Source organism: Saccopteryx leptura, chromosome 3, assembly GCF_036850995.1.
Source record: "Saccopteryx leptura isolate mSacLep1 chromosome 3, mSacLep1_pri_phased_curated, whole genome shotgun sequence".
Taxonomy (NCBI): Eukaryota; Metazoa; Chordata; class Mammalia; order Chiroptera; family Emballonuridae; genus Saccopteryx; species Saccopteryx leptura.
This window is the reverse complement of record NC_089505.1, coordinates 98,529,432-98,546,412: the sequence shown is the minus strand read 5'-3', so window position 1 is coordinate 98,546,412 and position 16,981 is coordinate 98,529,432. Positions and strand designations below refer to the sequence as shown.

Genomic DNA, 16,981 nt, shown 5'->3' with positions numbered 1-16,981 from the left:
AGGGGGCAGTCTCGGGGCGGCTCTAGTCTCTGGTTTCAGATTAGAGTTCTCTCAGACCTGATACTCTGACCGGGGGACCAGGGAGCTCCCAGGCCCCATCCAGAGAAGCCGATCTCAGAGGTGCCCTACAGGGGTAGCCCTCTGTACCCTCTTCTCACTCCGAGCTCTGTGCTCCTCCCCCGGCCCCTACATGAATCACCAGGTTGGTAGAACCAGCTGGTCTCATGGACCTCTGGAGGCCCCTGGACCCCTCAGGCCCTGGTCCTGGGCTAGTCTGCCCAAATCCTTCTCAGCCCTGTGTTTGCTGGCTGGCGGAGCCGCTCCTCTGTGCTCCAGAAAACCCCGGGCCCCGCTCTGGTTCCCTAGCTCGTGTATGTGCGGCCCAGCACCTGTCCAGCTCCCTGCTCCCATCACAGGCGTCCTGCCTTAGTGGTCATGTGTCACCTGTCCTGGCCACCGGAGTTTCACCTGTTTAAATGGAATTTTAAAGCATGACTAGTTCACTGGGCAGAAGAGAAGGGAAAGGCTGCCCCTTGCAGAGGGAGCAGCCCGCACAGGGGCTCAGCGGTGTGCAACAGTGTGCTTTGTTTGGAGAACTGCCTGCAGCCCAGCCAGGCTAGGATGAGGCAGCTGGCGCAGGACAGGAAGGGTCTGTGGTATGTGGAGATGAGGCTGGCAGCCAGACACACCTGGGGGCCTCCAGCAGAGCAGTGACTTCTGGATGGGCCCAGGGCCAAGCCAGCCCTACCCTCAGGACAGTTTAGTGCTTCCTCCAGTGCCCTGAGAGGGTGGGGTTCTCCAGGAGAGTGGCTAATAATAATAATAATAATAATAACAATAGCAATCACTTCTGGAGTGCTCACTCTGCTCCATGGCTCATATCAACCTTTGGGGTAGGTACATTAACTCTCATTTTGCAGATGAGAGAAAAAGCCAGGACCTTCCTGCCAACTCTCCAGCGGGTTAACAGGTGGGAAGCAACCCAGAGAGGCATCCGGTCACCTGCCCTCGGTCTCCCCTATCTCTCCTTTCATGTCTGGGTCTGACCTGTGTTTTGCAGAGTGTAAGACATCGCTGAGATGCCCCTCACCCCAGTGTGGCATCGGGAGCCCTCGACTGATGGAAAACTTGAGTTCTAGTCCCCTCTCTGTCCCCATCTTGCTGGCTGATTTGAAGGTGGTGATTTAATCTCTCTGAGCCTCAGTTTACCCTTCTGGGAATTGGGGATTTTAGTGACTACCTTATCTCTGGATCCAGTTCCAGTGAGTCTCCCAGGGGTGAGCAGATAAAGAGGGCTTTTGAAAAGTACAAAGAGCTGTACTTACCACGGTGAGATTATTATTGTTACCTCGATGTGGAGATAAGGGAGGGAGAGGAGGTACAGTGACAGTTGCCAAGAAACCCGGGAGCTATCAGCAGCGGCTTCCGCCAGGCCCATCCCACTCAGGAGCCGGGCCACTGGGCCCTCCCCCCACACCCACCGCACCCTTTCCCTACAAGAGATGGGTGCTTGAGAGGGAGGGAGCTGAAGTCAGCTGGCTGGTGGCCTGCCTCTGCAGGGCCTGAAGGTGACCCAGGAATGCGCCTGGCCCGAGCTCCGGGCTGGCTCCAGCTTTCTCTATGACCTTGAGCAAGTCACCTCCTCTCTGGCTAGCACCTTTTTCTGTGTCCAGGTGTCCTGTCCCTGTAGGCAGGTGTCCAGGCCAAACAGGGCAGGATTAATGCTGGACCTAGGGAAGATGCTTAGTAGTGGCTGCAGGAGCCAGGAGCTGGGCTGGGAGCCACAGGGGGCCCAGGCCAGGTGGCAGGACTGAGGGCCCGGGGTGAGAGCCACTGTGATGTGTATAGTAGAACCCTGGACTGGAGTCAGACCTTGGCACTGCCCTTTCCCGGGTATGACCTTGGGCTTGTCACTTAACCTCTTAGAACCTCAGTTTTCTTATTTGGAAAAAGGTTGATAATACGCCAGCCTCACCAAGCTGCGGTGGTGATCCAATGAGACGATGCCTGTGTAAACTGTAGAGCGCTGTGCAGACATATGACGATGGTCATGGCAGGGGAAGGCATGCTCCGGGCACCTTCCAGCTGCTACATGTTGCAGAAAGAATGCAAAGCATTTAAACTGGGTCAGGCTGTAGATCAAGAAGGTTGTCCTAAGTGGGGAGGGACAGAGGATTAGGGGACCGCATGTGAATGGAATTGTGGAGACCAGGAGGAGTCAAGGGTGTGATAAGAGAGAGAGGGGAGAGACAGGTTCAAGTTCAAGAAGAGGGAGGAGAATGACCAAGCTGGGAGAGATCTCCCGTGGCAGAAGGGAAAGTAGGGAGGGGTGGGCTAGAAAGATGGGGAAGAGATGGAGAGATGAGGAAGGCTGAGAGGAGGAGGAGGCGAGAGGGATGGGGAGGGAGGTGAGAGGCTGAATTTATTCATTCCTTCAGAAGTATTTATTGAGAAATTGCTATTTACTAAGAGGCAGTATAAGGTAGCACTAGGGCACAGCATCTAGACCTGGATGGTCAGGGGTTCAAATCCTCTCTGTATTTCACTTACGTTTACTGTCAGTGTGACCTTGGACAAATCACTTGCCCTTTCTGTGTCTTGGTTCCCTAGTCTGAAAGATGAGGGTTAGATGAGCTAATGCCAGGGAAGCAGCTGAAGCCGGGCCTGCACATGGTACGTTCTGGATCAGCGTTGGCTGCTGTCACGTTGCTACTGTGATTATTACTCTCCAATGTGACAGGGTCCGTGGGGCCAGCTGCCTACACTGTGAAGTTCAGATCTTGGGCTCTGGAGTGACAAAGCTGGGTTTGAATGGTTGCTCTGCCTCATGAACTGTGTAAGGCAAGTTAACAGACCTTTACGTAACTCAGTTTCTTCATGCATTAAGCTGGCCATTTCTAAATACCCGTCTCCTGAGGGAGCTATGAGGATTAAATAAGGTCATGCAAGGCACAGGTTGGCTGTGTGTGTTCTTACTGCCCTTCTATCCCCCACGGCTGGGATGATGGGGGTAGGCAAGGCCCAGAGCTTCCGATCCCTGCCCTGTCCCGGATTCCTTTCCTGGCCCTGCCCTTTAGGACCTCAGTCTGACCTTTTAGGTGAAATTGCCTGGCGGTGAGGGTAGGAAGACTGGGCGTCTCCTGTGAGGAGTAGGACTACGGCCGACCGAGAACCGGAGAGCCAGGGGCCTCGGGGCTGGGTTCTGGATGGAAGCCAGAGCCCCCCTGTCTTCAGAGACCTCCCTGGTCCTGTGCCAACATGAACAGTCCTGAGTGAGACGGACACCTGGGCATGGAGAAACAGAAGCTGAGACGGTCCTGGAAGGGGAGCATGGGAGGCAGCTGCTGCCAGGCTGACCTGCAGTGACCACTGTTTGAGCCTGGGGGCATGACGGGGATAGTCAGGAGGATACTGTTGGCACAGCTCCATTTAGGGCAGCAACCTCCACTCGGGAGGCAGGGCCATGGCAAGACAGTGGTCCCTGCCACCAAGGCAGCCCAACCTCGCCGGGGCCTCAAGCCCAGGGTGTCCTGACCCCTGGGCCACCTCTGCTCCCCATCCTGCTGGCCCTGGCTCCGCTCGGTCACAGGCACGGCCTTTCAGTTTGGAGTCCGTTATCCATTTGCTCGGAGAAGTGGCTTCCCCTCTCTGAGCCTCATTTTCTCTCATCTATAAAAATCGGGATAAAAATAAATAAATAAAAAATCAGGATAAATAATGCCAACCTCATAGCACCGTAGTGAGAATATAATGTGCATGACATGGTTACAGCACACAGTAGGTCTCAATGAAGAGTCCCTGTGGCAGCCACAGTGGAGGTTGCCTGGGCCATTTCTATAGGCCTCTCTCTAGTCCCTTGCCCCCAGTCTCTCCCCATGTCAGCATGCCTTGCAATCTACAGGAGCCTGTGTTTAGGTTCACAAACCTTCCATACCTCCCTACTGCCGACCTTCATTGAGTCACTCAGTTATTCAAAAAATACTAACTGAGGCCCTAACTTGCAGAGCCAGAGTTTACTATGAATGAATGAATATCAAAGAGTATATTGAGTGAATAACTAGTAGCTGCTCAGGCTCTGTGACAATTTGGGGGGGAAACTGAGGCTGAGAGGAGTGTGTCACTTGTGGTCACACAGCAGATAAGTGCTTGGGAACACCTCCCCCACACTGATGCTATAGGGTGGAAATGCTACTGTCTTCATATCCATCCTTCTAGGTCAAGACCTTCTTTTCAGATGTACCTGGGAGGTGGAGAGGCGTGTGCGTGCGTGCGTGCGTGCATGCACGTGGCAGGGCTGTGGACACTCTCTCTGGGGCGCTTCTCCTACTGGAGGAACAGGGCTGAGGGGAGTCAGCAGGAGTTCAGAGCTTCCTCAGGGTCTCCTTCCGGGGCCAGGTTCCTGCAGGCTCGTCCCCTCTTGGGGTGTGGCAGCCCCAGCTCCACCTGACTCAAGCAGCTGTGTGCCTACATGACTCATCCTCCTGGTTGATGGGACCTGGGCGGGCGGGGGGGGGGGCATGAGGGGGCAGCCACGTCAGGGTGGCCCTAGGCAGCCAGTGGAAGCTAGGCCTGCTCCCTCAGCCCTGGGCTCCCTGGGTCCCAGGAACCACGGGGCACTTCCTCTCCTTGACCCTGGAGATGGCCTCCTCAGCAGGCTTCTTAGAGTGACAGGGGCTGACTTCACCCTCACCAGACCTGTTTTCTTTCCTCAGGGAGGGGTGGTGTGGGCAGAGTCCAGGCTTGGAGACAGGCAGGCCTCACTCAGATGCTGGCTGTGCTGCAGCCCAGCTGGGTGACCTCTGCATGCCTCTGGGCCCCTGTCTGTCAAGTGGGAATACCAGTCGGGCAAGGAGTCTGTGCCCTCAGGCCTGGAGAGCAGGCTCGCAGGGTCTGGCACACAGTAGGCCCAATGAGTGTCAGGCACTATTACAGAGGCTGGGGCGCCCTACCTAATCCCGAGGTCAGGGGCTCAGCCATCTACAGCAGCTGTCACTGCCCCCACCTCAGGCCACCTATCTTCCCAATGGGCTGTGGACTGTCTTCTTGGCTGGAGAAGGTGTGAGGGAGGCCTAATGGAGAGCTTGGGGAGAGGCCCTGTTCACATGCTGGTCCCTGGGGGAGGGGCCTGTTTAGGAGCCCTGCTCAGGAAGCCCTTCCTCCTCCTCCTCCTCCTCCTCCTCCTCTTGGGGAACCCAGTACCCCCTCCTCCATGAAATCTTTGTCCCCTCACATCCCCCAACGCTGAGGTTGACTCTTCCTCCCAAAGTTCACAGATCTCCCAGCTTGGGGCTCTACCTGACCTCAGACTATTTTTCTCTTCAAGGAGGAGTAATGGGCAGAGCCAGCGCTTCCCTCAGGCACTAGACCTGCCACAAGTGGACTTCGTCTCCCCACACACTGCTTCACTCTACCCAAAGGTAGGTGCCCCCTCCGCACTGTCCCTGGTCTGGAGGCCCCCCGGGCTGAGGGATACCTAAGAGTGACTACCGGGCAGAGGTAAAATGTTCAGACTAGCACTCCTCACCCCTGGATGGGCCTAGCACAGTCTCAGAGGTTGAACAGGGGTCTGTAGCATTGCTGGGGGTGGGGAAGAACAGCTGGGAATAAACTGGCTCCAACTATTCTTCCTTATTTTCATCACCAACACCACCATCACTTTCCTAATCTGTAAATTGGGTATAATGACAGTACCTAATTCACAGGGCTATTGCGAGGATTAAATAGAGAACTGCCAATAATGCACCCCATACATGCTATCTGGCACAGAGTAAAAGCCTTATAAATTAGCCTGCTGTTATCATCAAAATCAAATGTTCACGCAGTACCTGATTTGTGTCAGACTTTGTGCTGGGTGCTAAGCAGCCAGAAATCAACTAGACGCAGAACCTGCCCTCAAGGAGTCATAGCTGGTTTGGAGAGAAATAATTAAACGTATGCAGAGTGTCAAATACCAGTAATAGCTGGTAGTATTGATTGAGATTTACTGGTGGGCCATGTGGGTACTTAATACTTTAAATACAGTATCTCATTTCATCTTCAAATTGTAAATACTGTGTGCTACAATTATTAGTCCCATTTTGCAGATAAGAAAATCAAGGCTCAGAGAGGTTAAGTTACTTGTTCAAAGACACATAGTGTAGAATGTTATGGGGTCAGGACGGGAACTCAGGCTGTCTGACCAGAGTGCCTGGTCTTGTGGCCTCTCAAATGCAGTCGTAAGCCCTCACTTTTGCAGTACACTTTACAGTTGCTAAAGCACGTCCACAGACATCATGCCTCTTGGTTCCTTCATTATACCTCGGGTGGTAGGCATTCTCCAGATGAGGATCCAGATGCTCAGAAAGGTGAAGTAGTTTTCCCAAGGTCTCACAGAAAATAGCAGAGGCAGAATCTGCCAAACTTCTCTCCCAGCATCTGGCCTGTTACAAGGACTATCCATGTTCTTCTCCTAGGTTGGGAAGACAGATAGCCAAAGAATGGTGTCCTTATTGGGGACAACTACATCCAAGGGGGTCCCTTTTCTGTTCTCTGTGCCTCAGCAACAGCCCAAAATGAGCCAAATAGATCCTGGGGCTTAGCAGGAAGGGAGTGGTTTGATGGCAGCTGGGTTCAATGAGTGAGCATCTGGGAGGAGGCCTGTGTTCTCACCAGGGGCTGTGTGCCCTTGGACCATATCTTCTCCTCCCCAGGCCTCAGTCTTCCTATCTGGAAGATTAGGGTTGGAATAGCCTATAACCCTAAGTCCTCCCCGCTCAGAAAGCCTGGGGCTGGCCTTCTTGTATTAGGTCTGTGATGCCTCCCGTTGGACTTCCTGGCCTCCACCTAGTTTGTGTAGAAAACCTCTAGCACAGCCCACCCCTACTCCAGAATCAAGACACAGTCTGTGAATTATCTCCTTTGACGGGGAGGAAACCAAGGTCCAGAGAGACTGAGTGATTCATCTGCACACCCAACAAACCAGCGGTGGAGCTGAGGGAACCAGGCCTGGATACATTGCCCACCCCCACCCCAGCACCCTAACTGGGCACCAATTTATAATGTTGATAGAATTGGTTTGAGGGGCAGATCTCCTGGTGTCAGTGGGAAAATCCCTGCCCCTCTCTAGGCCTCAGTTTTCTCTTCTGTAAAATAGAGGTGACAGCTGCCTCCTCTACCCACCTTGCCAGCTTGCAGTTGAGTGATGACCTTGAAAGGCTTTGGAAAGTAGAAATCAGGAAGCTGAACTATTATCAGTATTATGTTCCCAGGGTAGGACAGAACACCCAGAAGGGACTCTCTTCATTGAGGAGCCACACTTAAGATATCCAGGACCCTCCTATGCTGCCCTCTTATAGGGGTTTCTTCACTTGGGGATTCAGAAATCTGCACAGTTGTATTTATACAACCTACCCACACTTACGTACATGGCCACAATCACTTGTCTCTCATGTATTCAGAAACTTGTACACGTACATATGTAAGCATGTACAGACACGTATATACAAACACACAAGCACACACACTTAGGATCTCCAGGTACACACAGCCATATCTGATCTCAGTCTCACACACACACACACACACACACACACACACACACCTGCATGCACACATGTGCACCCCATCCCATCTGCCTGGCACACAGATGTCTCCGGTGATACCAGCAGGTCTTGCCTCTTCCCAGTGTGGGAATGGATATTTCTCTGGCTTCTTTTTGATGGGTGCTCGGAAGCGCTCAGGCCTGGAAGTGCCTGCATAAATCAATATTTGCTGCTGTTAATTATTAAAAACAAAGCTACACCATGTCTGGGACACATATCTCTGGAGTTCCTGCTGGCTCCCGGGCTTCAGCCTGACGCAGGGCCAGGTCTGGAGGAAAGGAAGGCATGGTGCCTTCCTTCCAGGAGCCCTTGGACCTGGATTTGGAGGGTGGTAGGCAGCTGCCAACAGCTCCTTCAGGATGAAGAGAGGCTGGGCACGGGGCTGGTGGGCAGTCCTGCCTGTGCAGGGTCCAAAGCAGCTGGTGTTGACTTGGCCACAGTTCAGGAAGCAATTGCCGTTCTCCCAGCATCTGTCAGTGCTGGTGCAGTGGCCCAGCCCTGCTCGCACTGTACAATGGGAGACACAATGCAGGGGCAGCTGGAAGGGCCTGCAGAGGTTTTATATTTTACAAATGGGGAAACTGAGGGCTATAGAGATGTCAGAGACTCACTCAAGTTCACTCAGCAAGTTGTAGAAGGGCCAGAGCAAGAATCGTATGACCTGAAGTCCGCTCCGTATGGTGGGTCCTTGGCATCCCCTTGCCAGCCATTGTGACTGTTTCCCCTAGGGTCAGGGGCAATCAGGACGGAGGTGGGGGTAGTTTGAACCTGGTACAGCATGGGGTCTGGGGGAGGGAGGGACAGGCCAGCCACTGTCAGGCATTATGTATGGGACAGGAGGAGAGGGGGAGGGAAAGGAAAGCTGCCCCAGGCCTCTCCCTGGATTCCTAGTTCTGTCTTTCCTGGCTCTGTGGTTTTGAGCATATTTCATTTCTTGGAATAGGTTTTCTCTTCTGTAAAATGGGGATGACACTCGCACTTCCTGGGCTGTGGGGAGAGGATGCGATTTGCTGAGGGTCCAACATTAAGTAGGTGCTCAAGAAAAGTCCTCTGTCCCCAAAGTAATCCCCTCCTTATCCTGTCTGGCTTCACAGCAGGTCCTAAGAACCCTGTCCCTGAGGCCGTGAGGAGGGGTCTTAAAGTCTGGGAAGATAGAGAAGGCGGGATAGGGGAGCACTGGGGAGAGCCTTGGGGTGCCACAGAACCCAGCGCACTGAAACCTTCAAGCACTCGGGCAAGTGTGCGCAGGCGCAATGTCCAGGGCCGCAGGTCGGGCCGCTCCGGGGGGTGGGGTCTCGTGTGTCCCCGCCCCGGATCTCCGCAGCCCCGCCCCGGTCCCGCGCCGCCCGTACCTGGCGCCCCGCCCCCTCCGGGCCCGGCCGCCGGGCGAGCCCAGCGCAGGCAGGGCGCCTCCGGGAGCCCGAGCCGGAGCGCAGAGCTCGGCGCTGCGGGGCCCGGGCCGGGGCGCGCGGGCCGGAGCCGGCTGGACCAGCTGAAGTGCCACCGGGGCGGGGGCCGAGCTGGGCTCGGGATGGCGCAGCTGCGGTCCCTGGCATCCCCCGGCCGCCCGCGGAGGGGCTCACTGCCCGCTGGGGCCGGCTGGCAGGTGAGGACCCGGGTGAGATGGCCTGGGGCTCTGCCGGCGCCGCCGGGTCCGTCCGACTTCCTCGAAGCCTGGCAGCCTCTCTCCCAGCTGGGGAGCGTGTGCGAGGCACCGTCATGGAGGGTGTGTTAGCTTCTGGGGCTGACACCCTGCCACGGCGGCCACAGGGCACACCCCTGCCCTAGGGTCCCGGGCCTTGGGCTCTTTCTGTCGCTGCCCACGAAAGAGTGCCCGTGGTGGCACTGTGGCTCTGGGCTACAGTGTGTGTGTGTGTGTGTGTGTGTGTGTGTGTGTGTGTGCGCTTACTAACCTTCACGTCCATCCCTTACCCCTTTAGGGTGATCTGAGTGTCACAGTGTAACTTTGCATAATGCTCTGGGCCACTTAGCTCACAGCCTTCCATGTGTCAGGTGTCTGCTGCTCTTGTGAGTCTGTAACTGTGAGTGTCACTTGTTGCAGTGTGTATACCCTGGGTGACAAGACCATGTGCCAGTGTTGCATGGCTGTGTTTCTGTGACTCCCGGTGCATTGTTCCTGGTCATATTAGGTCACCCTAAGTGGGGTGCTCTGGGGGACATCAGTGTGCCCCATCACTGTTATGCTGGTTGTGCTGGGCTGAGGTTGTGTGGACATAGATGCCAGTGCTGCTGTTGTGTACAGGGTGTTGGGTTGACAGGCATGTTTGTCTACTTGGACTGCAGGTGTGTGTCTGGTTTGTTTTGACTGCTTGTGGAACTGTATTGTCCAAGCTCAGAAGTGTTGAGTGTGGCCATAAGTGACCATGGGTCAGCGTCTCCTGTGAACACCTGTAGTTCATTTCATGGGGTGGCTTTTGCCCCTGTGGTCGAGCCTCAGAGTGTTCACATGGAGTTTTTGTGTCTTGTGACATTTTAACAGAGCTCTGTGTATGTGTCTGTCTCTACGTGTGTGTGTGAGAGAGAGAGCGAAGGGTGGTGTGCACTCAAGCGGTATAGGGTTCAGACCTGTTCCCCTCACCCTTGGTGATTAGCCATTCTGTAGTTGCTGCATGCTTTTCCTTTTTCTTAAAATTCATCTAATGTTGCGGGATTGAGTCTGTCATGTCTGCTACAACAGGGTGTGTGGCTCCGATGGAGAAGGTACGTGGGAGTGGGCTTTGTACCGGAAGTTTCCATGAACAAGCCTGCCTGTGTCTGCGCATGCATGCTATTGTGTCTCCACACGCAGATGTGAGGGTGGTTTTGTGGTGGTCGTGTAGCTTCATGTGAAATTACTGGTGTGCAGATGTGCACAGCGGGTGGGTTTGCATTTGTGTGTGTGGTTCTTGTACATGGACCTGTGTATGTGTTAGTGGGTGTGCTGTTGTGTAACTTAGGACAGCAACATGGGAGTTTGCAGGTTAGCATATAGCTTTGAGTCTAAGAATTGGTGTGTACAGACCCCGTGGGTTTGTGTCTGTTTGCTTTCTTTGGTACAGTGAGACTGTTTAAATATTGGTGTGTAGGCCTGTGCGTGTGTGTTTGAGCAAGAGAGAGAGAAAGAGTATGAATTTCCTGGTGCATAACCGCATAGCACATGTGTGTGAGCTCAGGTGGTGCGCTCACAGGGCAGCAGGAGCCTGGAGGGACTGGGGGAGGGGCACGGTCTTGGAGACTCTGGGGGCTTCCCAGGTCCAGCCCCCAGCCCCACCAGCCTCAAGGATGCCGCCTTCCAGGAAGGCTCTCAGGGAGTTGGCTCTGGAGAGGCTGAAGCTGCCAAGGCAGCTGGCAGATGCCCGATTAACCCTGCGTGTGCCCTGGCTAGCCTCAGGAGAGGCTGTCTGTGAGGGGTGGGGGGGGGTGCGTATGGACTCACACATGTGTGTTGGCCCAACAGGCTATCCCAGCATCTTCTCCCCCAAAGGCTCCCAGCCCACACCGCTTGTGGGGGGAAGGGTGGAACCACAGACCCTCCTGAGGTTTCCAGCTGAGTTCCTCTTTGGGGCTGGGATGGGGGCTCTTCTGAGGGGTACATGGGCTGATCCTGGCACTGCCAACTTTGTAGTGACGTGGGGACATCCCTGAGACACCAGCCTCCTCCTTTGGAGAAAGAGACTGAGTGGAATGGGCTGCCCCACGGGCTCTGGGCTGATAGGTCCAAGGTGGCTGGTCAGGGCTAAGGAGACCTGGGCAGATGGATTGGGTGCAGACGCCTTGGGGGCCCAGCAGGATCAGCTGGACCACCCTGAGGGCCGACCTGTTTGTTCCCCCATCTCTGTTGCAGAACACAGATCTGTTTGAGATGATTGAAAAGATGCAGGTGAGGTTGGATCCGTTGCCCACTCCTGGGAGCCAGAGATGGGGCTGGGCTGGGGGTGGGGGGCCTTTGCTATATCTCCAGCACTACATCTCTCTGAGACAGCCCAGGAACCCTGGGCAGTGTGTTGTCCCGAGCACTCTGTCCAGAGTAGAGGGTGAGGACTGATAGCGCCCAACTCCCTATCTGACCCCGGGGTCCAGGCCCCACTTCATCTCCCCATCTGCCATCCCTGTGTAGGTCCCCAGCACGGCTGGGGTCCCCACTTCAACCCACCCCACATACACATAGCATCCTCCATCCCCCGAGAGGCGACACAGACTCTGCAGGACCCCATATAAAATGGCAGGAGGAACAGATGCCAGGGCCACTACATAGAAGGTGTGCTTCAGGTCGAGGGAGGTGTTGATGACCAGGCAGCCCCTTCCCCTCTGACTCCTGCCTGCCCTCCACTCCCCAGCCCTGGGCTTCCAGGCCCTTGTCTGTTTTTCAAATGAGTGTGTGTTGGGAGGTGGGCAGGGGGCTGGGGTGACTTGGAAAAACCGCTGGAGTTTTCCCTGATGTCAGTTCATCCTCTAACCCTCTCTCCTGCCCCTTCCTGTTTCTCTGCCTCTCTTACTTAGTCTTTCAGTTCCATCACTCCCCTTCTCTTCTCTCTTTCCCTCTCCCCTCTCCCTCCCCCCTCTCCCTCTCCCTCTCCCTCTCCAGGTCTCTCTCAACAACACGTATCTGTGTAGATGCAATAGCCTCCCTCCCCACCTCCCTGCACGCACACGCAGGCACGTGCACACCACCCCCACCCCCACTCCCAGCGGCAGACATTCCCGTACAAAGCCCCCAGCCCCTCCCTGCTGCCGCCGGCCTCCCACAGCCCAGGTTACCAGCAGGAGGAGGCCAGCCCTGCAGAGAGGCCTGAGTAGCCCAGCGCCCTGCCTTGGGAGCATCCCACATTGGTGGGCTTTTCCCTTCTACACTGGACACGGACTGGGAGCCCCAGGGAGGTGGCCCGCAGCAAGCATGGGAGGGGTATAACCAGAGGGAGGGGTGTAACAGGAGTGTTGTTGCCCTCTCTTTGCAGGGAAGCAGGATGGATGAACAACGATGCTCCTTCCCACCACCCCTCAAAGTAGGTCTGAACCACGAAGGCCCCATCCTTCCGTGCATTTCCTGAGCAGCCTCTCGAAAGGGTGTGGGGACCTGGACAGGGACAGAAGAGGGGGGCAGACTCCCTCCCTTGGGTGGGGGTGGGGCCTGGGAAGTGCTGCCACCCACGCAGCTAGCCCAAGAGAACCCACCCCCTTTCATGAGTTAGTCCTTCTGTGGGCTAGGTGCTGGGGTGCCCAGCTTGGCCCTCTAGGAATTCTGAGATGTGGAGGACAGCTTCCTTGCTTTAGGTCTGAGGTCTTCATTGCAGCTCCTCCCCACCCCGTCTTCACCAGTCAAACCCACCCTGCCTCTCCTGGCTTCCCAGCTCAGGGTCGAAGCCCCGCACCACACAAGACAGCCTGTGTCAACTGTTCTCCAGTTATGATGGAAGGCTGTAGGGAGACTCAAACCCAGGACCCGGGAGGCTTATGCTCTCCTGCTCCCTGGAAAGCTGAGGGGGTTGGGGGAGGCGTGACATGGTTGCCCCCCCCCTTCCCATGATGAGACTGACAGGAAGCCTGGGACTGAAGGAGAGTGAGGAGGCTCTTGGATTTTCCTGGGCAGGCCTGGGGTAGTGGGCCCACGGCTGCAGGGGTGAGAATTAAAAGGAGTTCATGGGCATAAGCCTGATGCTTTGTCTAAGACAGGAGTTTTCAAAGTGGGGTCCTCAGCTTAGCCCCATCAGCACCACCCAGGGCATCAGAAACTCTGGGGTGGCATGAGGCCGTCTGTATTTAATGAGCCCCTAGGCCATTCTGATGCACTGAGAACCACTGCTCTGGATGTTCCTTCCTTCCGGGGAGGCACTGGGCCGCCTCCCCAGGCGGGACGAGGCCCAGAAGAGGCCTCCAGCACTCAGTGAGCTAAGCCGGCTTCAGCTTCAGCCTCGTGGGGTCACCCCAAAGCAAGCCCTGCCCCTCCTGTGAGATGGGGAGGTGGAGAGATCAGGGCATAGGCCATCCATACGCCCAGCCTGGTGGCTGGCCAAGCAGAGGAGCATTGTAGGGACGCTGGAAGCAAAGGCTGCGGACCCATCCCAGCTGAGTCTCGGCCCTCCTTGTGTTTTGCAGACTGAAGAGGACTACATTCCCTACCCAAGTGTCCACGAGGTAACCAGCTGGACGGCCCTGACCCCATCCTCACTCCAGGCTTGGGAGGCATTCACACAGAGAGTCAGGGTGCCTGACCCTCCTCCCTGTCAGGGGCCTAACCGCAGTGGGGGCTGGAGGCTCAGTTTATAGGCCAAAGGCTCAGAGGCCGTTTGAACCCAAGGCCTCTACCTGCCCCCACCCCCATCCTCTGAGAATGGGATGTGGGGCTCCATGTGCTCTGGGACCCACAGAGGCTCTGGGTTGTCCCTGTACCCCTTAGATCTGAGCTGGGGAGCTGTCGCCTGGGGGCCCCCAGTGGGGTGGAGTGTGGGTGGCTCTCAGCTGAGTTCCCCTTCAGGTCCTGGGGCGAGAAGGGCCCTTCCCCCTCATCCTGCTGCCCCAGTTTGGGGGCTACTGGATTGAAGGCACCAACCACGAGATCAGCAGCACCCCGGAGACGGAGCCGCTGCAGTCGCCCACCACCAAGGTGAAGCTGGAGTGCGACCCCACGGCCCGCATCTACCGGAAGCACTTCCTTGGCAAGGTGGGCGGCCTGCTGGCATTGAAGGGCTGGGTCTGGGAGGGAGAGGGCCCTTGGGCTAGGGCTGGGTGACAGTCCCAGAGCCCCAAGTCTCAGGAAGCATGCATGGTAGATTCACTCATTCATTCAACAAATATTTATTGCAAAAAGCATTCTCATGGTGTAGCGTTCAATGGCAGAGACACTACCAGGCTCTTCCTCCTGGCTCTGCCACTTACTGCATGGGACGTGGGCAAGTAACTATCCTCCCTGTGCCTGTAAAAATGGAGCTAGTGATGATACCCATCTCATAAGGCTGCCACACGGCTCTAATGACAGGATGCTTGTAAAAGGTTTTGAATGGCATGTAGCACGGAGTAAGGCTCACTTGGGGTTAGCAAGTAATGAACAGCAGCTGTGTGCCTGGCCCTGTGCACGGCACCAGGTGTGTAGCAGCAAACAAAGCACATCCAGGCCCTTCCCTCAGGTGGACCGAGGTGGGGCATGGAAGACACAGAAGTGTCATGTGTGACCTGGATTGATGTTACCCCCACCCCATCACCAGCTCCAGAGCAGGGACCCTGCCTGGTCACAAATTGTTAGAGTGTCACCCAGCGGTATTCCACACAAGAGTTCCTGGGCAAGGTTGTGGGAGCTGGAGGGGAGGTCTCACACTGGACCGTGTGTGTGCCAGGTTCCTCCCCTGGTGCTGTCTCTACATCAGTTTACTCTGAGGTGACAGATTGTAGTGTGGGACCTAGGGTCTCGAGGCCTAGGTGGCAATCTTGGCTCTACCATTTGTTAATGGTATGACCGTGAGCAAGTTTTTTAACCTTCCTGATCCTGTTTTCTCATCTATAAAAATGAGGTAATACAAGTATATTAGGGCGTAGAAAACCATGCCTGGCACATAGCACGTACTTAATAAATGTTAGCTGTTATTATTATATCTTAATGATTCTGTGAGATCAGGGTCCTAGTTTTTCAGAAGAGGAAACAGGTTCAGAGAGGTAAAGCAACTTGGTCAAGGTCACAGAATTACTGAGCTGAGAACTGGACCTCGCTCCGGCTGACCTTCTACTAAGACACGCTATGGGAATGGACAATATTGTACTATAATTATGTAATGTGGCAAATGTCACTGCAACAGCAATCATGTTACAGTATATGAATATGTCAAAGTAGCATGTTGTATACCTTAAATTTATACAGTTATATGTCAAATATATTTTTAAAAGACATATTACGGGAGGGGTCATGTTGCCAGGCGTGTGCTTGCACATGTACACATGTATGTGTTGGGAGGAGGTGTGATTCCTTGGGGAGTTGGGAGCTGTGTGACCTCAGTCTGAGCTGAAGGCCTGGCCCTGGGGCTGTTAGTGCTGGGGTTGGGGGGAAAGGGGTGGAACCCACTGGAACAGACTAAACTCGCAGCCCCGGGTCAGGCTTAGGGCCCCACCTCCAGGCTGAGCATGCGGGCGGAGAGACCTGCGTCCTGCTACCCACTGTCCAGAGGCTCTTGGCTGGGGCTGCGGGTGGTGGCATATGGGGGCTGGGTGAGCCTAGCACACAACTGGCACTCGGAAAAGTCTGCTAAGGAGTGACAAGTGATAGAACAAATGCCTTGAGCAGAGAAGGATCTGAGGAGGTGCAGGTTGGGAGGTCAGAGAGGCATGATGACCAGAGTCAGGATAGAAACACAGAGAGGAGGGGATCCCAGGGGTAGGATCCTCTGGGCTTAGTCAGGAGGTGTAGGGAAACCCCCCAGCTTGAGGACCTGGGCAGCCCTCCTTGCCAAGTGCCTGCATCTCCTGCTCTGCAGATGGTGCCGAGCATTTGGGGGTTTCCACCACTCTGTGCCCAGGCAGGGCTGAGGGGGACTCTGCCCCAGGTGCACCCAGACTCTCCCTGAGCTGTGGATTTGTGGGGCGCATCCCTGGGCCCCTGACACTTTCTTCTCCTTCCCTCTGAGCACAGGTGTTCATGTTTAAACAGGACTCACTTCCCGGATGACTCCTGGGGTAGGTGTGGCTGGGGAGGCAGCCCCACTTCCAGAGCCGAGGCTGGCAGGAGGGAGCCCAAAGCCAGGCTGGTGTGTGATCGCTTGGTGCTCCTGGCCCATGGCTTTGGTACTTCCCCACCTGGAGGTGCCAGCCCTGGGCTCCTGTCGGGGATACCAGCCCTGCAGCAGCTTTCCCTTGTGCCCTCTGGGTATTTCTTCTATTTCTTCCCAACCTGCTGCTGTTTCTGCCGGTGAGGCAGGAGGGTGAGAACCTGCCAGGTCAGCCACCCAATGAGTTCACTAGATGTTTCACTTCCTGTTTCTCACAGGCCCTGGCTTCAGGGACCAAAGGTTGAGCAATCCATCAGTCAACATCTTTTTTTATTAAGCCCCTACTGTGTGCTCAGCCCAGAAAAGGACAGGGCTGGGATACACATGGAGATGCAAATGTGGTCCTGACTTTGGTGAGAACCCAGAGAGCCAAGGTTTCTATAAACATTCACTGACCACCTACTCTGTGCCAGGCACTTGATCTCAGTCCCTGCCACCAGCCCACAGGTAGGTGGCCTCCCTCCTATTTTATAGACTAGGAAGCTGAGGCACAGAGGGGTGAGGTGACTACAGGCTACTCAGCAGGCAGGTGGCGGAATGGGATTTGAAGGCAGGTCTCTCTGGTGCAGTCTATTAGCGGTGACATCTGCAGCTTGGTGAAGAACCCCCATCTAGGAGTGAGTTGGCTTTCTAGTCTGGTTTCCAGAAACCCCG

General features: G+C 55.5%; 1 protein-coding gene across 9 annotated transcripts in view; it reads left to right on the top strand.

Annotated features, from left to right (window-relative positions):
- RAP1GAP (RAP1 GTPase activating protein) overlaps nucleotides 1-16,981 on the top strand; it is a 66,815-nt gene that overhangs the window by 32,694 nt on the left and 17,140 nt on the right. For 8 of the 9 annotated variants that reach the window (XR_010750202.1, XM_066375340.1, XM_066375341.1 and 5 more), the window contains exons 2-6: nucleotides 5,324-5,417; nucleotides 11,425-11,460; nucleotides 12,536-12,583; nucleotides 13,674-13,712; nucleotides 14,053-14,238. Coding sequence is in view for 8 of the 9 variants with exons in the window: in XM_066375339.1 (XP_066231436.1) it covers nucleotides 5,324-5,417; nucleotides 11,425-11,460; nucleotides 12,536-12,583; nucleotides 13,674-13,712; nucleotides 14,053-14,238 (403 nt within the window). In the remaining variant the exon portion in view is untranslated. Of the gene's footprint in view, nucleotides 1-5,323; nucleotides 5,418-8,950; nucleotides 9,187-11,424; nucleotides 11,461-12,535; nucleotides 12,584-13,673; nucleotides 13,713-14,052; nucleotides 14,239-16,981 lie in introns of those variants that run through there. The other variant, XM_066375338.1, reaches the window with a different exon arrangement.